Source organism: Sparus aurata, chromosome 8, assembly GCF_900880675.1.
Source record: "Sparus aurata chromosome 8, fSpaAur1.1, whole genome shotgun sequence".
Lineage (NCBI taxonomy): Eukaryota > Metazoa > Chordata > Actinopteri > Spariformes > Sparidae > Sparus > Sparus aurata.
Genome location: NC_044194.1, coordinates 1,674,567 through 1,699,418, shown reverse-complemented (window position 1 = coordinate 1,699,418; position 24,852 = coordinate 1,674,567). Strand labels below are relative to the sequence as shown.

Genomic DNA, 24,852 nt, shown 5'->3' with positions numbered 1-24,852 from the left:
CTGCAGTTCTCTGAACACGGAGGTGTGAACGTGAAGCTGCAACTCTTCATAAAGACAAATATTACAGCATTTATCAAAAGTGTCACTGACTAATGTTCATAAGACGGCTGAATACTGCGTTATTAATCATCCTGCGAGGGTAAACGACACAACGGGTGTCACAATTCAGGTGCACTTGAACGCACCATGACGTTCCTGCCGGTGCACACGTCCTTTGCCGTACAAACCGATGTAGATTTCACAGTTTCAGACGTGCACCTGAACGCACCACGAAGCCAAACTCCACACAGACAGACAGCGGAGATAAATCTGCAGAGATAAACACCCTCAATACATTTCATTCTACAAAGCGAACGCTCCTTTCTATCAACGTCTGAGACTGCAGGTATGATTGAGACACAACAGGCGTCAGATAAATAACAAGTCTCTGTGTGTTTGTCTGCTGTTAAAATCTAAAGCCTCGTCTTTACTTCCTGAGCTAAGAAGTGACAAAACCTGCAGAGGATTTAATAAAAAACAGCAAATATCTCGTCATAATGTAGAAATAATATCCAGTTTATGATTCATCTGTTAAATCTTTCATATTTTGTAACTCTGGAGTGAACAACATGTTCAGCTTCCACTGGGCAGGAAAACATTACGTCTGACTTTCAAACTGCTTCAGTGGAAATGCTGCGAACATCAGAGTTCATAAGCTGATTAGTGAAGCAATCAGAGCCTCTGTGGATGGAAACCATCAGCAGTGTGAGAGCTGACGTGGAAATATTAACTTAAATTCACTGGACGTTTAATCCGTCATCATTACGCTGAGGATGAACTGCTGATTTAATGGAGCCGTGTTCTGCAGTGGATTGTATTGCAGTAAATTTGCCGCCTCCATAAAAGCGCGTATTGATTTAGCTGTAAAACTACTCTCAGAAATCACAGTTCTTGGTTATGTAACTCAGAGATATAAAAAGAAACTCCTCAGCTAATTCTCGGTGACAGATCGTCGCTGGTGTGATGAGAAGAAGAAAACCAGCATCAATCTGAGTTATTCCCTAAAAAGTTTAAGCGCAGGGATTCTCGTCAAGTCCTCGGCGCGTCGGCACGTCCTCTCTAATTCCCGGGCCTGGTTTTTAATGCCGCGCCACACCGAGTCCGCCTAATATAACCGTGTTAAACCAGCGGTGACACAAAGCCTGCTGGGAGCCCGAGGTCCAGAGGAAAGCCTCGCAGCAGCAGCAGAATTAGCCCGGATCAAAGCTCATTTCCAGCGCTGGGTTAGAGGATGTGGAGCAGCTGCAACTTCCAGCTCAGCTCCACATGTCGCACATCAACCTGTTTACACATCCGCAGTCAGCGACGCCGCTCGGCTTAATGTCGCCTCCGCACGCGGCGAGAGGACGAGGCTCGAGGGCGCCGCGGCAGCAGCAGCTGCTGACGGTGAGTCTGACGCTGCTCAGGCTGCAGCTGACCATCAATCCACTGCAGGTTATTGTCTTCACTAATCGATAAGTTGTTTGGTGTATAAAATAAAAGAAAATGAAAATAAAAATTATGGATAATTGTTTCCAAGATGGCGTCCTCAGGTCTTGTTCTGTTCACAGCCCAAAAATGTTCAGTTCACTGTGACAGAAGAGGAAAGAAACCACAACATGATCACGTTTAAGACGCTGAAATCAGATTATTCAGAACTTTAATAACAAAAAATCTATTTTCAATCAAAACAATCGATTCAGCTCTAAAACATTTCATACAAAACGCTCAACCATTAAACTCAACATGAAGCTGACCGCTCCGTGTACGACTAAATTATTGTATTTAATGGATTTATTATACAAACTCAATATTATAAAGTCTCCCTCGTCAGAACAACCGGACACTCTACAGGAGAAACATCGATCAGAGCAGCAGTGACACATTCTGCACCTCGATCAATAAAAACTCCACGTTACAATCGTCTTTATCTCACCAAGAACCAACGGACGGTACGAGCAGAGATCTGAGAGAGAACACGTGATAACTGCTCGTCTTCATGAAGCTGGAAGCAAAGTTTGTGACGAACACATAAAAACACCTGTTTTCTGAATGGAGTTTGGTTCAGCAGGCTGTCACCTCAGTAGAGCACAACAGTCCGCTTAATCCAATATCAAATTACTCATATTCAAATCCACGAGCTCCACGTCTAATAGTTCTCACTCACAGTTCTGGTTCTGTTCTGGGCCGAGCTTCCTCCTGATGATGAACCTTGTAAACTGACCTGTTGTCAGATTAGTTTACAGCGAAGTTTTGAACCAAACCAGCTCAATAAAGTAATCTGAGACAGAAACCCGTCAGCTGGACCTTCAGAACATTAGACATCAGATGGGTCCAGTGTGTTATCGGGGGAAAGTACCTGACCGTTCTGCTCTAATCGATGGAAACCGTCCGTGTCTCTAAACTCTGCATCATTCATGGATCACTGGACTCTTCTTCAGGTACAGATTTCCTGCCGTGCGTCTCAGTCGAGGGACTCCGACCGCTGAACCTCCGTTCTCAAACGATTTCTCTCTGATGGAGCTCGAGATGCCGTCACCTGCAAACCTCCGTCTGCAGGTGAACGATCGCTCTTACATATTTGAGCTCCGGTCCATTAGGTCTGGAACGAAGCACCCGCAGGCACAGATGGAGATTTTGTACTGAATGTTAGTATGAAATATAGATCAGTGATCAGGACGGCTCGACTAAACCACAGCACGGCTTTAAAACCTGCAATAGAACTCATTTATCATCATCGTTTTATTTGAGCCCAGCGCGTCTCCACACTGACGACTTGTTCAGGTTAGAAGACGATCACGCTCGTAAGAACCCGGCTCTGACTGCCGGGTCGAGCCGGAGCGGTACCACTGATCTGGTGTCAGACGTCTGAGGCGTCGACACCTGGTGACGTCTGCACAACTAGCACATCTGGTCAGGTGAGAGTAAGCCAAGCTGGAGGCCATTTTGAGTTTACAACAAATAACCAATGATGCCTTTTTTTCTCCAGTCACAACAAAACTTAAAGTTAAAATGACGTCTTTGTACGAGACACACAGTGTTCACCGTCCGTGCAGACGTCCACAGAGGATCTGATTACATTTTAAAAATGGCTCACTGAGTTTTTGGCACTTCTGTTTCATTAAAAAAAACAATTGCCTTTGTACTAAATGTGCAGACGACACAGAAACAAAGTTCAGTGTTTGAAGTTCAAACGTAGACGTGATCCTGAACTCATCAAATCAAACTAATCCACAGTAAAAACAACTCTGCAGTCTTTAATCTGAACAACAGATCATGAACACAGCAGATTTGTGTTCATGTGTGAACATATGGAACTGCGTCACTCCCTCCGGCGTTAACGTACGGTCTTCATCGTGCCCTCAATGTGTCAACCGACTGGCGGCGCTGGGAGGGAGCGAGGGATCCGCCGCCGCCGCTAAACGGCCGGACGAGGAAACATTACGTGGAGGTAATTCCCCGCTCGCTGGTGGGAGGAGATCTGTGTGAGCGGCTCAGCGTCGGCTTTGATGTGGCAGCGAGGGAGAGGAAGGAGACCAATCCCCGACAGAGGAGAAACATCAACGCTGGTTAGACAACGCCAACGCATCCTGTTACCCAGCATGCATCACAGCAGAGAGATATAGAGACTGATGAGTTTAGTGCCTAATTCAACTCATCTGAACACGACGAGCGCCGTCAGTCCATCAGATTCATCACAGTTGATCACATGATCGTCCACAGTTCACCGATCGAACATTTTGTATCCGTTCTAAATTAACATTAACATTCAAAAGTCCTTTTTCTTCATCTATTCTGCTCAGAGAGGTTCGTCTCTGCCTCTCCACAGCGTTACAGATGATTAATCACACAGTCTGCGTCACTAGTGTCTGTCGTCAGGAGTCATTTGTGTTCATGTTGATGAAGTGCTGCTGAGGAGATTTCACACTGCTGAGATATGAAAATATCAGAGCTGCAACGAGTGCTGATTGATTACTCGAGTAACTCCAATAACTCGATTACAAAAAATGGTCGAAGCTAAATCTCTGCCTCGAGGCTCCTTTAACTCCTCTCACCCGCGTTACGTCAGGGATCATGTTTCCACACCGACTGTTACTGGCCACACACACACACACACACACACACACACACACACACACACACACACACACACACACACACACACACACACACACACACACACACCGCTACATTCAGAATTGAGTTAGCGTGATGGCAGAGAGCCGAGAAGCCGTCCGCAAAAGTCAGAGAATGTCTGAAGTTTGGGATCATTTCACACTTAAAAAGAAGATAAAGTACAACGTGTCGACTGCAGAGCAGAACTGGAGTCCAACAACATCACGTCAACAATGATTCATCTGAACTGAAAGCATCCAGCTGTTAACACCAGCTCACCGAGCACCGCCGACACAAGCTAACGTAAACTCTGATGTTAGCTAACTTAATGTAGCCTAGCATCGCTAGTTAGAACGTATGGTATTTGTAGAGGCTGTAGCCTGATGTCAGTAAACACACCTTTACTCCCGGTGTTAGGAATAGTTTGAATAAATACCTTTATATCTTTTCAGGAATAAAAGCCTGTGGCTCGGTCTATTCAACAGGCTGTCATTTTCATTATGCATTATTTTGTATTGTTGTTTAATAATGCAAAATAATTTTTTATTAGATTTGTTGATTAATCGATGGGATAACTGGTAGAATACTCGATTCTAAAAATATTCGACAGCTGCAGAGTGTGTAGAATATATAATATAATGATGTGATAATGTGCTCTGGCTCATCACGAGGCGACTACAGGAGCTCATGAAGGCCAAAAACATCCTCAGCAGATTATTAACTCTGTATCATGAACACAATATCAATACTTATTATTTTAATACCACATTAATCATTAATATTGAGATAGTACGACTTTGCTATAACCTTAGTAAATATATATATTATATTATTATATATTGAGTAACATATTTAATTACTTTTAATACCAAATAAAAAGCAATGTTATTACTTTTTAACAGAGTAAAGGCCCCACACACCATCCAGACTCAAACCAACGTCCAGCTGTCTTTATCCCACCGCTCTGTTGTCTCTCGTCTGACCCGTTCAGCAGAAAAGTGTCATTGAACGCACCGTTTCGACGTGCTGCCAGCTCCACAGCAGCGTGTACGTTCTGTACTTGTGCGAGATGCAATAAGCGGGCGGCTCTAGTGTTAAAGACGCTGGACTAGAGGTTTATGCACACAACTCTCTTTACTTTGGATCAAAACGAAACTCAACTATTTCAGACAAAGACAGCTGCATACTAAACATGCAGCAAGGCGTTACTTAATGAACACAGATTAATTCATCCTGAACGGACATAATAACAGCTGGTCTCGTGCCAGCACTCCAAAACATGAAAACAAGAAATAACAGAACGGAGTGCAAAGAAAACCAATGCACACACAGTATTCTGCCCCTCCCACACACCGCGCTGATTCACTAGCACACCGCCAATCAGAGAATCCAACAGCTCAGACGTCCGACAGCCTCCTCAGACTTCACATGCTGAATCGGATCAGAGAACGTCCGAGCAGCTCTGAAAGCTTCTGACGCTGCTGAACACACTGAACAGAAATGTTCCCGATCTCGTCCGAGTCTCTCCAAACGCTTCAGACGTCCAACGGTTGGGCCGGTGTGTTCCTGCATTAAGAGTGTGTTGGTGTGTTGTGTGTTGTTGTGGGTCCAGCAGGTGAGCCAGCACACACACCTGGGCGTCTCCCTGTCGGCGCTGCTGGAGGCCTGACGAGTGTTTCCCGTCTCTCAGCCTCTGTGGGCTCGTTTAATCAGGGAGGCTTTAAACTGATTTAATGGAAATGAGTTTCAGACGCCTGCATGAAGTCTTATAGATGAGGGAGTCCTCGCTGCTCTCTCCCGTCTGATGAGAACAGACTCCAACATGTTCATGTAAATATGACCTCTAGCTGCTGGTTATCTGTCAGTGCTCAGCTCTGACGGTATGAAGATCCTCGTTAGACTCTGCAGAAGCTGAAGAGCTGCACGGAGCTGAAAAGTTACTCGACGACAAAGAATTTCAAGGAACACTTTGACATTTTGGTGAGAATACGTTTTATTTGACTCTTCGGCTGCGAGTGGAGAGGATCGATACTACAGCGGGGAGGATTTCTGACCTTTGTACAGTGCCAAGCTAGCTGTTTTCCTTTCCTTTTCATTCTTTATGCTAAGCTATGCTAATCAATTCCCGGCTTCACATTTAGCGTACAAGACAAAGAGAGCGGCGTCAATCTTCTCATTAACAGTCCTTTGAAGCTGCGAGCGTCGGCTAAAGTGTCCTGACAGTGCACACACACACACACACACACACACACACACACACACACACACACACACACACACACTCTTTTTAAAACAGTCCCTTGCAGAGAGGAATCCATTAAATCTGGGTGTTGGGCCGGTGAGCAGCGGTGATAAGAGCCCTCTGCTCTCTCTCCTGCTTTACTGTACTACACCTGATTATTTACTAGCTAATTAGCGACCGGCGAGGCCATAAATCTCCACCGTAAGAAGATGGGAACGCTTCATTTCCTGCTCTGCTGAACAGGAAACTGACCAGATATAAATATATAAAGCTGGCAGCGGCGCAGCGAGACGTTCCGCTCATTTCCTCGTCTGCCGTCTCTTTATGAAACGTGTTGAAGGAGGCGACTGACAGCAGATTTAACCGTGTGGGAAAATATGACAGAATGTGTGAAGCGGTGTGATCACGCTGTATGAAAGTGTGGCGAGACAGGTGGGAATGACTGCTGCTGCTGCACAGACAAGTCCGGATAATTCAGTTCTTTTCACTTGATTTAAGGGTCCAAACTCGACAACACATGATGATGACATCATTGTTCTTTAAACGCCTCCACCTGCCTTTAAAATCCACTCTGAACTAAATGATTTCAGCTTCGGATCAGTTGAAGCTTCAGCAATCAAAATCTGTCATGAATCAAATGACGGAAGCTGTTTGTTTTTTTAAAACATGTCATTTCTGCCACGAGGGATCAAAACTAAAACATCTGGAAAGATCGGACCTGACTGACGACACGATGTGGTTTAAATGTTCAATCACAATCGACTCAGTTTCTCATAAGCTTCCATACAGTTGGACCAGAAGCGTCTCCTCAGCGCTCTGTCACTTTCATGAGAGAAGCCCGTTTTTATGGTTTCTTCCTGACGTGACTGTAATGTTAGCGAAAAAGCGCGGCGTACGTTATTTATCGTAAGTCCAGTTTTACGTGGCCTATTAACACAGTTTAAAAACTGGTACATAGTTTGAAGGCCGCACCCACACATAAGTCAGAACCGAGACTCACTGAGGCTCCATCTCTTAAAATCCGTTAAAATCTCTAAATCCTGCAAAAGACAAGGAAACAGCTGCTAGCTTGTTTCTGCGCGTCCTGTTAGCAGCCAGGTTAGCGTGAGGAACTTGTTTTTGTTTCGTGTAGCGACGTGGATTTGAAACCACAAGTTTCACGTCACTCTTCACTAGATGAAGCAGCACGATGTGACTCAACACCCGCTGGAAAGTCAAGAAACAGAACCGGATGCCGTCACACGACCCACAACTTCTCCCTGAAGACGGCGCCATGATGCCGGATGAGACTAACGATGTTCATGTGTCACATTAATCGACCAGACGTGGCCAAGAAAAGTGTCAGACGGGAACTTGGAAGCCGCTGAATCAAAAGTTGCACGCAGGGAACGACTTCAGTGTTTCCTGACAGCAGCGACATCATTGAAGACACCGAACTCGTGATCAAACTCAGCATGAGAAGGTAAAGAGATTTATCCAGGACATCATGAGCTGATCTGTCATTAGTCGTCGATGTTTCCATCTTCTCTGTATCGACACTCAGATCTGCTCATCAGAAACTCAGACAGAGTCACAGAGTTCACCGCCCTCTTCAGCAGGAGACGACAGAAATGTTGTTCCAGCTGCATCGAACACTCGGAGAAGCAGAGCAAATTATTACTCCATTAGCCGTCGTTACCTGAGGACTCGACACACAAACACAGCCTCATTTATTCTTTCCCTTTGACTTCCTCTCCGTGTTGCTTCTGCTTGTTGTGTCTCCTGCGTTTCTTGTGATTTGCACCTCTGTTTGTCGTCTCGTTCAGCCCGAGATGTTTTTAGAAACCCCACGGGCTTTTTATGTTTCCTCACCTGAACAGTTTGTTCTTCATTTCCTCAGTGTTCTGTTGTTGTTCCCCCCCCCACAGTGTGTTTTAGCATTTTTGAAAAATCAACTAAAAAACAAAGAACTAAACATGACGCTCTGCCGTCTGTCATGATCTCTGGAGACTGTGGAGACGGAGGCATGTTGTTAAAGAGGGGAATAATGACGAGGAGAGAGAGGAAGTCTTTGTGGCGCACTGAAATGACACTACTTATTAAAATTAAGTGTCTGTCGGCGGGATGAAACGGCGCTGACAGGGCATCTCGTATGAGAGGGAGAAGAGTTTTAGCTCCAGATTTACTTCTGAACCTTAAAACTTTCTTCTCTGCAGTCGAGGTGAGAAAGGAACCAGGTTAGAGTTGAATTCATATCCGAGTTTCTCCTCATGTTGCAGGTGAACTCGTGAATCCATCGAGGAGCCGAAGACAGAAGAACGACTCTGCAGACACATGATGATGTCACAATACACAGATTTAAACCAAAAATCAAGAGAATCTAATAACAAAATGCAAATTCAGACTTTTTTTTCCATCGACTACTTTTTTGTGACTGTTAGGAGCTGCTGCATCGAGACAAGCAGAAGGTGGCGCCAAAAACTGTTACAGCATCGTAGAAAAAGACGACAAAACAAGACGACGTGATCTAAAGTGTCAGACGTGTTAAACAACGGAGAGAACAGGACGAGGAGACGTCCGGCCCGGTTCATCTCTTCAGCTGAGGCAGGAACAGCTGACAGTTCCTTACGTCAGAATTTATTCAGAAAAGGTATATTTCACTCATATTTCTGATGTTTTTTCTTTTTCTCTTTGCTGTAACGTCTCAGAGACGAGGAGAGAGAGACAGTTGGACAGATTCTGCTCACGTCCAGCACAGATTATAGATCCTGAGTAGATTTATGTCACCAGGTAGAGTTTTAATCCCACACCTGTAACCTGGCAGCGTTACTGTGCTCGACTCTGAGCTCGGCGGCGTCACGTGTCCACGAGCCATCAGACGGCCGCTCGGAGCTCCTGACGCTCGTCTGCTGTCACCGAGATCCTCGACTCAAAGCGAACCGCGACAGGACGCAGCCGCGGAGGAATGAAGCTCGCCGCTTTTGAAGGTTTCCGTCGGCTTCTGAGCGTTATCGATGAATATTCATAGACTGTGAAACTTCAACACAACTCCCCTGCTGATCCAACATGGCTGTCAGAACTTTCGACGTAAACACAAAGCAGGCGAGCCACGAGCGGGAACTCGATTCCTCTCCTGTGATGGCGATTTATACGCGGCGGGAAACATTTGCTCCCCATCCTCGAGGAAATGATGTTTTGCAGAAATCAGTTGTGAGGCCGCTCAGAGGCAAATGGTTCTGTTCACAGCCCAACATAAAATCAATCAGGTCTGTAATGTCTGCAGCCAGAGCATGACAAACACCAGCGGCAGCGCTCGGCTCTGTACGCCACCTCACAAATACAGGGACACCATCATTTCCCCTCGCCAGCACGCTCTGAAAATGAGAAGCATTCTGTAAATAAGATATTACTCTGTGGACTCGCATATTCCCTTGAACAATTTTCCTTTAAAATGAGTGCCAATTATAAGCAGGAGTCGGCCTCTCCTGCAGCCGAGCTCCTTCACATTTGAAATTTAAATCCGAGACGATGTTGTTGGCGGATGATAGATCAATGAGGGTTTTTTTTAACTAAATCCTTGGCGATGAGGCATCGTGATACAGATTCTGGTTCACGTGGTGGCGACTGAACAATCTGATGCTTTGAGGAAAAATCTCCTCCTTCAGTGAGCTGCCAGGTAAACAGGTGGTGTGAAGATCAGAAGACAAGCAGACAAAAGGCTGAGAGGGGGAGGAGGGCCGACGAGTCCACGAGGACGCAGGAGGGAGTTACATGTCAGTGTTTCTACGCTCACATGAACTTAAAGGGATATTCCGGTGTAAGTTTAATCCATGGTCTAAATCACTGTGAAACTGTGTTAGACTCCCTCTCCAGAGATCAAGTTAGCAGACCGCTAATTTACGGAGTTTTATCAACCTCAGAAACGACCGCACGACAACAATACACTGCCAGTAACTGGATCCAAATATAAACCGCCACCAAAAAGCCACAAATAATGCTCAGAACCGCACCAAACTTCAGCAACAGTACAAACAGGGTCTCAGCACATAGTCCGGGGCAATCTAACCTCCGCTTAGCTTAGCTGGATTTCTATTGTGAAGCTAAAAACAGAATTTCAAACTCTCCTCCATCAGCTTCCGGGTGGGGAAGTCCCGACGCAGACCGACTTACCGAGTGCGGTGTAGAAATGCTCAATCCGTCTTTTCTCCTGTCCGCTCTCAGATAATAAATGTAAAGGGCAGTAAAAACACATATGAAACTTTGATTGCTTTCATGGAGTCATAATCATACATTTCATCATGAGCGCGGAAAACTCTACTGCCACCAGGTAATCGACTCGTCGGTGCTTCCCGTCAACAGGAAGGCTGTGCAGGATTGTAAATTTAGTAGCTTTTCAGTAGAAATCCAGCAAGCTAGCGGAGGTTTAGATGCCCCCGGACTATGTGCTGAGACCCTATTTGTACTGTTGCTGAAGTTTGGTGCTGTTCTGAGCATTATTTGTGGCTTTTTGGTGGCGGTTTATATTTGGATCCATTTACTGCAGTGTATTGTTGTCGTGCGGTCGTTTCTGAGGTTGATAAAACTCCGTAAATTAGCGGTCTGCTAACTTGATCTCTGGAGAGGGAGTCTAACACAGTTTCACGGTGTGTTAGACCATGGATTAAACTTACACCGGAATATCCCTTTAACAGAACCAGTGAGTCCATTTCCTGCTTCTAGCTCTACTGTATGCTCGGTGTCTGCCCTGCTGCGTGGTGCCGGATCATTACCCTCCGACAAAGAAAGGAGAGCTCTTCTTTAACTCAGAGCAACGTGCTCGCTGCTCTCAGCCGGAGTTAAATTATGGTTTGGAGCTGCTCGTCTGCATTTCCAGGAATAGACTTTCATAAACATCTCCTCCACCACAGAAATAAAACTGGATGTCCCTGAGAGAGAGCGGCTGCCATCGAGGGGTAATTATGGAAGTAGGTTTGTCCTCCTGTCACCAGCCTGTGTACTCTGCAGGCTGCACAGCAAACACTTCTAATGTAAAAACCGGCAGCATCTTCCCGGAGCGAGCGAAACCTCAGAACAGCAGTCAAATCTGTCAATGTCCTCGTGTGATATCTCACTTCTGCTGGTCTCGGAGCAGCCGGCGGGGCTGCGGCGTCTCCGGGCTGAACAGGTTGAATCAGTTCGTGTGACTTTCACAGAAACGGAGCGTTGATGGAACGTCTGCGTCGCGGTCGGACATCTGAGAGGCTTCAGGCCGCGTTCAGACGGAACAACTGGCAGCAGATCCCGGCGAGGCTCGTGTAATGAGCAGTGACGGCTCGTCACACAGCGAGCCTGTGATGCTGTTCTGCACCGTGTGACTGGACCACGTCGCCCGCTTGTATCTCACTGTTGTGTCATCATGTTCAGTTCACAGCTGGTGTCTGTTCAGGTGCGCTGGAAGCTTGTTGGTGACATAAAGTTTGTGATATCGGCGCCAAAGGCCGCCGCTGCACTCTGAACAGGACGGTGATGGAAGATGAAATCATGTCGGCGGTACCGCGGTCAGAAACAACAGAACCACTCAGTCCCACAGCACCAGAGAGTCCGACAGTCACACAATCTGCTGCAACAGCAGCTCCAGGTCAAACACACAGAAGTAAATAGGTTACATGAGAAAGAGAGGAGCAGAAAACAACCCACAGCAGGACGAGTGGGCGGTCGCAGATTTAAATGTCAGTGTTTTAAGGTCGTTCTGAGGTTTTCTCTCCTCTGAATGATCGACCGTCGATGTCTGCAGCAACGTGTTCATCAGAGAGAAACTAAACTTTATTCAGAGCGATGGAGCCCGACAGTAATCACATCTTTACATCCAAACTTCCCCACAAACAGAGTCGGTGCAACAGGCAGCTGTGGTTGAATCCCACTGATATTAATTATGTTTTGACGCGTCACCTTCCCCGCAGCTCGTCTGTCTCCGCTCAAACATGTCAAACCTTCACATTCTTTCTAAAATATTCCAGCAGCTCCTGATTGCCTGAAAGCCGCCTGCTGTTTGCCCTGTTTGCATTTGCTGCTGCGCCACTCGTCATTAAGCATCCGAGAGTTTCAGAATCAGAAACAAGAAGCCGTCAAGACGAAACAAAACCAGAAGAAACAGAAAAGGAAAGAAAAGAGGAGCGTGTGTGAACCCACTGTGTCGTCACAGTCAAACTACTAAAATATCACTGCTACACACTGACTGTTTGTTTGACAGCTTGACAAACAAACAAAAAAAGATTTTATTCATATGAATGACTCGTTTCTCTGAGACCGGTCCGACTGTTCCAGCTGTCATTTATAAATATATAACTGTGTCCTCGCTGAATGTTTCATCAGTTGTTACTGTTGTTCAGTTATTCATCTGATTACATCATCTGACAGTTTGTATGTTTGGTGCAGTCGTGATGTTCCACAGAGTTGTGTATTCGTTGGTTGTAGAACAACGCCACAGAACTGAAACCTGGACCGGAATAAAAAGGTTTTAATCCAGCTACAGAAAACAGCTGGCATGAAACAATCAGAGACTCATTATATGGAGCTGTGTTACTTTCGTTGCACAGACTATGACGAAAAATATTCGTCAATGAACATTTTTCACGGACGAAAACTAAATAAAAACGAAATAAAAGTCAGATTTGATGACGAAGACTGTGACGAAATATAACTGACACTTTAGTCTAACTGACCTACTTCATCTTAGTGCTGCACTTCTTTGTTCTTTTTATTTTTCCGTGTCTCTTTTCCATCTCTCTCTTTTTTGCTTTCTATCCTTCTTGATTTTTTTTTTTCTTTCTTTCTTTTCTTTCCCACTAATGTAATGTGATGATGTGTTGACCTGCCAACGGACTACAGATGATAATTAGCTTTCTTGCTAACTCTGGCATATTTAAATTTTGAGTGTAAACTGAAAATGTCAATTGATGTGCATTGTCCCTTTTGAATAAACAAACAAATAAATAACGGGACGAACAGAGAAGAGATCCAATCAGAGTGAATGTTTTGAGGGCAGGTTGATCTGTGCAGAAGCAGCAGAGCCATTTTAAAAAGTGGCGGCAAATGCAGGCAGCTAAACAAACGCAGCAGCAGTCACACAGGAGAGAACACAGACCGCAAGTCACGCAGTCACTTCGCTCGTTGGCAACACGCTAACGTTTCTGAGAGCAACAGCATCCTGAACAACAGAGACGTCAGAGCGAAATCGAAGAACGAAACTGACATCTGGTCACACTTCATATATGACAACAAGGACAACAAGACCGCATAAATCACACCAACACCACCAACATTCACAGACGACTCATCCAGAGATACATGTGAAGGTAAGAATACTCGCTGAGGTTATTTTATCAGATAAACCATCATGTTTCTGCTGAACTTGGAATAAAACAGAAGCTGAAGGAAAAAACCTCTGAACTGTGATGATCAGACGATTGTCTCACTGAATTAATATGAGTATAAATATTCAATGTCCTCAAACTGAATCAAATGTGTATTATTATAGTAGATGTTGTGGTGTGTGTGTGTGTGTGTGTGTGTGTGTGTGTGTGTGTGTGTGTGTGATCTGAGGAGATTGGGCAAGAAATAAATAAATCACAACTTGATTCTCCTCGCAGATACAGAAGACGTCTGATGATGAAGATGACTGTGGGCCAAGTGGAAGTAGAGCTGCTGCTGCGAGTGCGACCCAGCAGCAGAACATCTCTACAGCCTTCTTAAGTTCTTCAAAGTACAAAAGTGAACCGGAGGAACAACAGAGCGAGGAGCAGAACAGAGCTACACGGACCGGACGCTCAGGTTTAACACTCACAACAGTTAAAGACGAGGACTTTGTGCTGATGATGGAGATCGTAGATGAGAAACTAACAGTTCCAAAGAAAAGTAAAATGAGCAATTTGATTGAAACACACAACCAATAGTTTTATTATTATTTTTGAGAGTTGCACCTTATTTTTCTTAATGTTTTTGATGTTGCACAGACAGCAGAAGACAGTAAGTTCAGAGTAAGGTGATTATTTATTTCAATAATATTCTACTTCATGCTTGTATATCACTCAGGGAGGGCAGAGCTGATGCTTATTTCATGTGAGATTATCTTTTGTGAAAAAGCCACGGTCATGTTTGGACATTAGGAATACAATAAAACACGTGTTGTATTACAACAGTTAAATCTGTCTCTGTTTTGCATATTCAAACCTTAATACCATCCCATAACAGAACAGACATTCTGGAGTCCACGGTCGATTTAGTCGACCAAAATCTGCAAACATTTGGTCTTCTACAGCTCGACTAAGACTGAAACTCTTATGATATTTAGTCGACTAAAACTAGATTAAGACTAAAAGATTTCAGATGACTAAAACTAAATGATGTGTTATTCAACAGACAAAGACTAAATCAGACACTGATATGGAGAGAATGACTGATGGATATGTCCAGAAATGTACAAAATACCTTTAAAACTCTTAGCTTTGAAAAGACTTCCTGAGCATGATGTCACTGACACAGTCGTCATGGCGACAGACGAACCAGTGGAGCTTAACTATTTACTCAAATACTTTAATATCACTCACAGGTAAAAACTACTGAAGGTCATTATGGCAGAACAGAAATGTGTCACAGCTCAACAGAAACAGGAGGAGGAACGTTCTCCTGGTCACGAGCTACAGGTAACAGTGAACGACTGGAATAACTGTGGAAACAACACTTCAAAAGAAAAAGCAGATGCTGATGGAGGTGAAGAAGGAGAGAAACTGAGGTAAACCAAGAGAGAACAGACGGAAACAGGAAGTACAGTTTCTGCTTTATATTCCTTATTAACTAACTTTTACTTGTCTGCTGCTTTTATTCTTCCGCTCTACGTCTCATGTTGAACTCTTTACTCACCACATCTGCTTTTTAACTTTAGTCACTCGTTACTTTGTATCTGAGCCAGAGTTGCACATTTTAAAATCATTCTAATTATTTATTTTATTGGAAATCAAACAAAACAAAGACTGAATCTGATAATCCACCAGGCTGATGATGGTTCGATACAGTATACATGTAAATATATGCATCATTTCCTTCTACTGATCACTGAGGTGTTTGTTAGGTTGCGATGTTTTGGATCAGTGTGATTTTGTGTCTGGACAGAAAGAAGAAACAGTCACCTGCTGTGTCTCAGTTCAGGGTCTGCATCCTCTGAAGGACTCGGCCTTTGTGGTCTTTGAAGGCGAGTCCTTCAGAGAGACCTTGTTAACCTCGTCAGCCGTTGTTAAATGGGACGGTCTAGCCTTTGGAGCATTTCCTGGTTGTGTCACCAGATGTTTTACCCTTACGTCACAATTTCTACACGATGTCGCCATTTTCTCTCTTTCTTTCTTCTTTTTCGGGCACGCAAAGAATCTTGGGATATGTGAGGCCACGAAGGATCGTAGCGGTGCATCCTCCAAAAACAGGGAGAAGAAGGAGCATCTGGAGGAGCCTTCAGACTGGGACAGACTTCATGTGGTGTTGTGATGTGATCAGCCTTCAAATGCTCCTCTGAAGGATGCAGAGCTGAACTGAGACACAGCAGCAGACTGTGACTGAGAGTTAAAGACCCTCCGACATGAAAACGATCCGTCAGAGCTTCATGTTGTGTTCAGTGTTCAGTAAAGAAAATGTTTGCTGGGTTCTTCAGAAAAGGTTACTCACATGACGGAGACGATGTCGCCGCGTTGGACCTGATAGTTCCTCACACTCCAGCGGTTCAGCAGGACCACGTCACAGTCCGACCCGCCGTCTGGGTTCAGGGAGGGCTGCACACACACACACACACACACACACACACAGACACACACACACACACACACACACACACACACACACACACACACACACACACACACACACACACACACAGACACACACACACACACACACACACTTGAATCTTGATGAAGTTAAAACTGAACTTCTGTCCGAGGATCCAGAAAGAGGAGACAGCAGATCTGACAGAACTGTTCTGGTGGTTCTGTTCTCGCCTTTAAGGCCCGGACGGTTTAGAATGAAGTCTCCTGTTAACTGTCTAACATCCTCACAGGCGGGTAGGTGTTGTTCAGGCTCTGCTGACATATTTACAGACTGTGTAATCACTCAGGTAAAAACCTGCAGAGTCTCAGTTTCCCTTCAGCTTCAGAGCGAGTGTGAGTTCATGTTTCACCCTCGTTGTCTCTGTGAGAGAGTTTGGGATTGTTTCCTCTCCTCTAATAATCCGCATGAGAAAACGCTTCTTATAAACTTTCATTGTTTCTGTGTTAAACAGAACTCCAAACAAGCGTGTCGGCCATGACAGCTCTATCACACGCGGCCCGACTCAGCAGCGACCAGGACGATATAAACTGTTGTTGTTCTTGTGATTCTGTTTGTGTCACTTCGTCGACGGATCCACGCGTGACGGCGCCCACTCACACCGGCGAGAGACATCACGACGGTTTCATTAAACGGGATGTGCGCGGGCCATTTCACGCTTGCCGTGGTAACTGACAGGATCTCTCTTATCTGTCGGCCCCGAAATAAATATTCCCTGTGAGCGCCGTCAGCCTGCGACTTCATCAGATAGAGTCGGAGACTTCATCAGCGGCTCCGTCGTCATATTACATGCTGGTTTGTTTCTGAAGCTCTTGCTGCGCTCTGGCTGGATTCATGTGGAAACAGTGTGTGACTTTGTCTGATCATTCATTTAGTTTTCACAGAGACGATGATGCAACAGTCTGATAAACTCTGAGAATTACAGAGAAAAGTTTTCAGAGAAACGACGGCTCTGACTCCAGCACACAGAACTGTGAGGGGGAGATTTAACCTCCTGAATGTTGTTGACCCGACCCGACTGTTAAACATGCTGCAGAGCCGAGAACTGCATTCTACATCAATATCTGAAAAAACTGAATATGTTTATGGTTATAACTAGAGGAAATGTTGCACAGCTACATGATCTTTATCGAGTGCAGCAGCAGCCACAAACTAAAACTTAAAGGAAGAGGAAGAAGTTTTAGTCTCTAAAAGTGTCATGCAAACCTCAAAATAATCACAAAGATTAAACCACCAATTCAGAGTTACTCATCAACTGTCTTTGGATGGTGGGAGGAAGCAGGACCGACCGGAGGAAACCCACGCAGACACACAAACTCAGCCCCAGCCGGGTCTCGAACCCAGGTCCAACTTGCTCCAGCGTTAACCACTGCGCTCATTTGCTGGTCAAATACATTCTTGAGGTTCTTTGAGGATCTTTCTCGGCGTTAAATCACAACTAAAGGTTTCTAAGGAGGCAGTGAGCAGAACATCAGAACATCAGAACATCTAGTGGGTTTTCATCACCTAATGAAAACAACTGATCCGGGTTACATCTCTGCCTCTCGAACAGAACTCAGCAGCCGAGTTATTCCTGACGAGCAGAGCTGCAGAAGATGACCTGGCTGAAACACGGAGCCTTGAACTCACCACAGCGGGTCACTGATGTCACACTTCACATCCTGGACAGAGTGAACGTGTTGGATTAAAACAGTTTGAGCACTCGTTATTCTTTAATGTACGCTTCCTTCACGTTATATTGGCTGCCAGCTGTGAGCCGTCAGGACACTTTCACTCTTTATCGTACCAGACGTCCAGGCCAAGACGTTCTGTCACACTTCTCACATTTCAAATTGTTTTTAACTGATAATTAAACTGATAATATCATTTGTAATTAAATACAAAGATCAGAACCAGCTGAATCGAGGTCTCAGACTTTTGGACCCGACTGCAGATGAGCAGCGATCAATGACAATAATTAAAAACAACCACAGGAGACGATGAAATGAAGACATGAAGTGAACGAGCAGCTGCTCTCCTGCAGTTCATAACCACCAACCATGAGATTCATTTACATTTATGAATCTCAGCTGAGACATCGCGTCTTTTTATCTGGCACGAGTGAAGAAGTCGGAGCGAACGTCCTCATCAGCAGCCGTCAGCTCAGAACACACTGTCGCCATGACAACAACCCAAGCCCTGCACTGTGTGTGTGTGTGTGTGTGTGTGTGTGTGTGTGTGTGTGTGTGTGTGTGTGTGTGTGTTTGTGCCTCCTGCTGCTGAAACGTCTCTAAACAATCAACCGTTATGACTTCGAGGAAACGCTGCCGACATCTTCAGAACAATAAATTAATCCACCTCCTCTTGACATCATGTTACACCTCGTTTGTTAAATTATTGCAAAAACAACATTGAAACATTTTATACATGATAGAATCAATCTCAGTGTTTGTTATACGCATGTGTGACGCCTTCATATCTGAGACTGAATACACAAAAAGAAAAATACAGCTTGATTTTACCTTAAAGTGAAACTCTCACCAAAGTGCAACCGAGGCTTTATTTGTGAATGTAAATGAGTCAAACATTCGTTTAAAAGCATTATTACGATGAAAGAGGAACTTTTAAGATTCACCGTATTTCCATTTTCAGGTCAAACTCATTTTCAATGGGAGTGTTACGGGCACTTTTACGACAGCATCAAAATCTCTCTGTTTAAAACAGTAAGAAGTCTCGACACAACATGAAACTTTGCTGGTAGCATCACCAGGGTCTCTACACATGAACACGAGCATTGAGAACATTGTTTGTGTGAGATTTTGATGCTAGCGTAGAATTAGCCCCGAGCACTCCATTGAAAATGATTTTGACCCGAAAACAAAAATATGGTAAATCTTAAAAGTGCCTCTTTCATCGTAATTATGCTTTCAAACGAATGTTTGACTTGTGTATATTCACAAAAAGACCCTCGGTTGTATTTTGGCGAGAGTTTCTCTTTAAGCTAGCAGGGATGTTGCTGTCAAAGATGCTAACAATGCGACACAGAACCTGAAATAATCAGTGCAGGAGTGTGAGTTAGTTGGTGGTTTATAGTGTAAATGTTACAGTTAAAATGACGACAGAAGTTAACGAGCTTGATGATGATCACAAATCTCAGCGATGTATAAAACTGCATTTTGTCTTAGTGAGTTGTTTTAGTTGTTGACATGATGCCTGAACACTTCACACGGTGACGATGACAAAGAGTGTTTAATCACTTTTCTCTGACTTTATATAAATAAAACCTCCATGGATCAAACATTCACAAAAGAAAGAGTCGTAAATGATCTTGTTTACAGTCGGAGGTGTTACAGACATCGTGGTGTTCCAACAGGAAAATGCTTTTAATCTAAGTATGGACATGCGAGTGCGCTGAATGGAAAGTGTTTTGTTTCATAATCCTCTACAGAGTCATCTCATCCTCCCTCTGATAGCTGCAGACATGTTTGTCTCCAGAGCTGCGATCACTCAGGTGTGTCTTTAACCTGTAGAGACGTCATGTATTCACCACCTTCACTGTCTGAACCAGCACACGCTGATCATTAGTGTTTTATATCACACAGAAAACAGACGGCGAGCAGCCGGATCAGGATCACAGGATCTTTCACCTGACGTGCTGTCAGACGGCATCATGGGAATATTCTTGATGTCTCAAGATAAGATAGCATCCAGCAGCATCCGGCTGCGTGCTGCTGCTGAGGTCACTCAGTGTTTACCTTTTAATAACAGCCACGTACGATTGGAGCAGACAGACGACAGAGACAGAACAGACTCGTGTGACGGAGCTCCAGCTGAAGGATTCACAGTGCTGATGTGCAGCAGCGTCCGTCTGTCGTTCACTCCTTTCTTTAATGACTTCAGAAGTTCTGATCAGAGTCTGGAACTCTTCAGAAGCTCTCGCCGAGGTCGACGTGCTGACCCGACATACACGGTTACATGAATATACAACATGAACCAAAGAGCAACATGCCGCTTTAATATTCATGCTCATTAAAAATAGAGAGCAGATTGTTTTATGCATAATGCAACACGCGTCGGGGAGGAGAAGCTGCACGACAGGAAACCAACTCAGTCACAACCTGACGGTGCTTGTTTGTTTCTGCAGTGTTTCCTCTTCAGTCTGAGCGGGTCGTTCACCGAGCGGATCAGAACTAAAGAGTCAATGATAATAAAAGAGTGTTTGTGTTCTCCAACAGGTTTAACTTCATGTTATCTTTGGTTTGAGATCAAGAGCTGTCTCCCTGCTGACCTCAGATCAGTCACAGGACGCTCTGATTGGTGGATGCTGTAACGTCTCACCTGCATCGACGCTCCCTCCACTCGCGCCACGTAGGCGAATCGATCGAGGACGGTGACGGTGACGGGAACGGCGACGAAGAAGCCGCTGACGAACGCCCGCAGGTAGCGCCTCCCCGCCGTCGCCTGCTGAGCCATCACCTGCACAGGAAACAGGAAAGCAGCGTGGTCAGAACCGTGACGACACACAGGAAGCTAAACGGCGCTCAGATTAGATCAGACGGTGTTGGATTAAACTTTATTGATCTCTGTGAGGGGAGCAGGTCGATACAGCAGCAGGAGGGTAACAGAAGACCACAGAGAGGAGAGAGATCGGAGGAAACGAGAGGAAAGACGACAATTACAACCTGAGATATACAATCACAGGAATAAACTCAGGCAGCATGAAACAGCACAACACAGGTAGAAACACAGGTGTTTCTGAGGTGACCTGGGACCTTTTCAGGCCAGTCAGAGTCTGAGAGGTTTCAAATGAGGTACGTTTGTCTTTTTAATATAAATTCATTGTTTGTTTCTCGCTGCATCCTGATCCGCCTCGTGTTCTGGTAGCTGCATGTAGGTCTGTTGCAGACTCTGGATTACCTGCTGACTTAAAACAGAACCTGGATTTTGTCCTGAATCTCTTCCAGCTCGTGCTGACGAGAGATCAGTGAACATGTGCAGGCATCGGAGGACTGAGTGAAGACGAACCTTCACTTTTAGAAAACCATCAAAACAAACTGCATGTGTGTTTTTCCACTGCACAAACACCTCAGACTGTTTGGATCGCCTCATCTCAGCGTCACGTTTGTGATCTTGTGGTGTGCGACGACTGTCAGACTCCTGACTACGAGGCAGAGAGACGCGTGGTGTGTTCGAGCCGTGAACACAGTGAACACAGTAAACACAGTGAACACAGTGAACACAGTGAACACAGTGAACACAGTGAACACAGTGAACACAGTAAACACAGTGAACACAGTGAACACAGTGAACACAGTGAACACAGTAAACACAGTGAACACAGTGAACACAGTAAACACAGTGAACACAGTAAACACAGTGAACACAGTAAACACAGTGAACACAGTGAACACAGTGAACACAGTGAACACAGTGAACACAGTGAACACAGTAAACACAGTGAACACAGTGAACACAGTGAACACAGTAAACACAGTGAACACAGTGAACACAGTGAACACAGTAAACACAGTGAACACAGTGAACACAGTGAACACAGTGAACACAGTAAACACAGTGAACACAGTAAACACAGTGAACACAGTAAACACAGTAAACACAGTGAACACAGTGAACACAGTGAACACAGTAAACACAGTGAACACAGTGAACACAGTGAACACAGTAAACACAGTGAACACAGTGAACACAGTAAACACAGTGAACACAGTGAACACAGTGAACACAGGTGCAGAGTTGTTGGTTTCTCTTTCAGCTGTAAAAAGCATTTTAAATGACACTAATGCATCAAATATTAAAAGAGTACTGAGGTGCACGCTGCATTCAGTGACCGGCAACCAAACAAACGGCAGCACCTGGTCACCTGTTGATCCCTGCTCTCATTAATACAGACTGTCTTTATCTTTATAGTCTTTATCCAGATGAATCCAGATGTTGTGTGTCTCCAGCTGATGGTCTGTTCTGGATCCAGCAGCTAAACAGCCTCACCAGCAGCTCCATGCTGCAGCTGTTCTGGAGCTTTTGAGCGGATCACATGAGCCTCCTCAGCAGTGGCAGCTCGCCCGGCTGTCAGTGAGCTGGAGATGTTCATATTTCCATTTCTCTGAGCACTCCAGCTGTTTCCAGCTGCTGTTTCCAGCTGCTGCCAGCTCAGACACGAGTCCTGAAAGAGCTCTGGAGAAGAAACATCTGATACGAGCATCTTCAGTTTCATAACAAGAATATTAAATCAGCTAAAACTGTCTCTGCTCATCCTCAGCTGACCTTGGTTGATCCCTCTGCTTCCACCCACACTCCATCTTGTTAGAATACATAACATCCTTTTCCAATAACCGGACACTTTCCTCCACGTATCGCTCTCACTCATGTAATGATGGAGCTTAATCACAGCGTGAGCCTTTCTGACTACAACATACAGGAACTCAGGCGGCACAAAAAGCAGCGCTCCTCCTGTCAATTTTCACCGCAGGTTTGACGGCTGGGCACAGAAAACACATCAGGCCGCGTCTGTTCTCCCCAGACAGAGTTTTTCATCCACTCTGCTTTTCACGGTCGCTCCAGGAAGCCCAGACAGGCGTGAAATGAGCGACCAGCCGGCAGCAGCGGCAGCAGACATGCACCGCTGCCTTCAGCAAACAGCTAACAGCCTCGTCTGGACGACCACTGTCCTCACTCTGGAGATCTGCTACAGCCATTACCTCCACATCACAAGACTTCCAATGAAACATCATCAGAACCACAGTGCGCCCCCTCCACGGTTCCCCCGTCTGTAGTCCATCACTACAGCTGTTACATCTCGTCCTGATGATGTGAAGCACGACCGCCGACCATCAGACAGACACGTGCAGAGCGACTCTTTAACTGTAAGTCTGAATGTTTCATTTTCCAGTAAAGACGCCGTCACTTTGGACCTGAGCGTGACTGGATGCCGACTCTGTCCGTGTCTCACAAATCTGATCAGGCATTATGTTCTGCGCCTGTTGAAAACGCTGCCTGGAAATCCAAACAAGTGGAGACAAACTGAGTCCAACACATTTACAGATGAGTTATCAGCTGCTGAAAAAACATAAACTGGCTCCAAACAGCTTGTTCAGTGTCACTGAAGTCTGCAGAGGGTCAAAAATCACAAACTGATCTGAGAACTATTCATTTAAAACACTTTCTAGCAGAAATCTTCACTGTTGCTGAGATAAAAGTGTAACCTGGATGGACGAGTGTGCACGAGCTCGGTGACACATCGAGTGTGAAGATAACGTCGTCTGGGACTTCAGACGTTCTCTGACACCAGACAAACTGTATGGAGACATTTGGTTTTGTCTTGTTGTTGAACTGCAGCTGTTTCACCGTGAAGCTGCACAAATGTTTTGTGGACTACGACACTTCACCTGCCTTTCATCTTCACCGAGGGAGGAGATGACTTCTTCTCTCTCCAGCCTGGAGAACAAACATGAATCTGGTTGGTTCCTGAAACAACGTGCAGATCCTGAGCGAGGAACTGAATCTGGAAACCTTCCGTCTGCTGGTTTCTAGTGTTTTTTACCGCCATCTAATAATAAAACATCTGTAAACATCACACACACACGTACAGATGTATGATCACACACACTGTCACAAAGCTCCGGCCTCAGTGTACGTTACGTCCCATTAAACACGGTGATCTGCCTGCCGGGCGTTGTCAGACATCAGTTTCCCGCCATGTGCTGCAGGGAGGAAACTCCAGCGCCGGAGCAGAAAATCTATTCTAGCATAACAATCCGTCCTGACACGAACATATTGCCATTACACTTCCATACTGCTCGCCGCATAATTCCACTCACAGAGAACAAGTGTGTCATCAGAGGAAGCTCGTCGTGGAGCTTCAAGGTTTCCGCTCACTCTTACAGCCGAGTCGTTTCAGCGCCGACGCCTCGGAGCCCCGCGGCGCTCGCGCCAAAACGACCTTGTTTCCTGCAGTTTCCTGTCGGCACATTGAGAACGATGTGGCTGACACAGCAGGTCCAGCTTCAAAGTCACAGAGAAATGAACAATCTCTCTCACCTTGTTAGCTAAATGTCCACAACATGATACAGAAGACACCGGAAAATACTTCTTCTTCAAGGTTTCCATTCAAAAAAAGAGTTTTACTGCCTGAGAAACTCAGCGTGTCTCCACAACGTCGACTTGTCAGACAGTTTACAGCTCTGACAGGACGTGAAAACAACTAAATCACCTTTATTGTCATTATCTTAACTTGTAACCTTTAAAAATGTTAATTTGTTGATTTAATTGGAACAAAAAACTAAGAAAACAAAAATCACAATTCTAGGAAACAAGAAAAACTGGAACGTCCCAACATCTACAATCTGCAACCAGCAGATGTTTGACCTTTTCATTTTAGATTAAGACTTATTGATTGGCAAGACATTAACTGCTTAATTAATCAGCCAAATGAGTTATTGGAAAAATTGTCATTTTTAATATCGTTCACTCAACAGTTTCATCTGCCGTCAGTTTGGCTGCTCAGACAAACACAGACGTGATGTGAGAGTCACACAGACACACAGGAAGATGTTATCATTCTCAATAAGAAGCAAATCAATCAATAATCAATTCCTGCTCACAGTCAGCAGCTCGTTTCAGACCAGGAACGATCGTCCATGTCAGAACTGATGCTA

The 24,852-nt window shown here is 45.0% G+C and overlaps 1 protein-coding gene across 2 annotated transcripts in view; it reads right to left on the bottom strand.

The window, feature by feature from the left end:
• The window catches only part of immp2l (inner mitochondrial membrane peptidase subunit 2), a 108,070-nt gene that overhangs the window by 73,553 nt on the left and 9,665 nt on the right, over nt 1-24,852 (bottom strand). Inside the window, exons 1-3 of one of the 2 annotated variants that reach the window (XM_030426284.1) lie at nt 24,016-24,048; nt 20,519-20,656; nt 16,046-16,149 (exon numbers count right to left, since the gene is read on the bottom strand). In XM_030426284.1, coding sequence (XP_030282144.1) covers nt 16,046-16,149; nt 20,519-20,656; nt 24,016-24,033 — 260 coding nt within the window. In that variant the 5' untranslated portion in view covers nt 24,034-24,048. Of the gene's footprint in view, nt 1-16,045; nt 16,150-20,518; nt 20,657-24,015; nt 24,049-24,852 lie in introns of those variants that run through there. The other variant, XM_030426283.1, reaches the window with a different exon arrangement.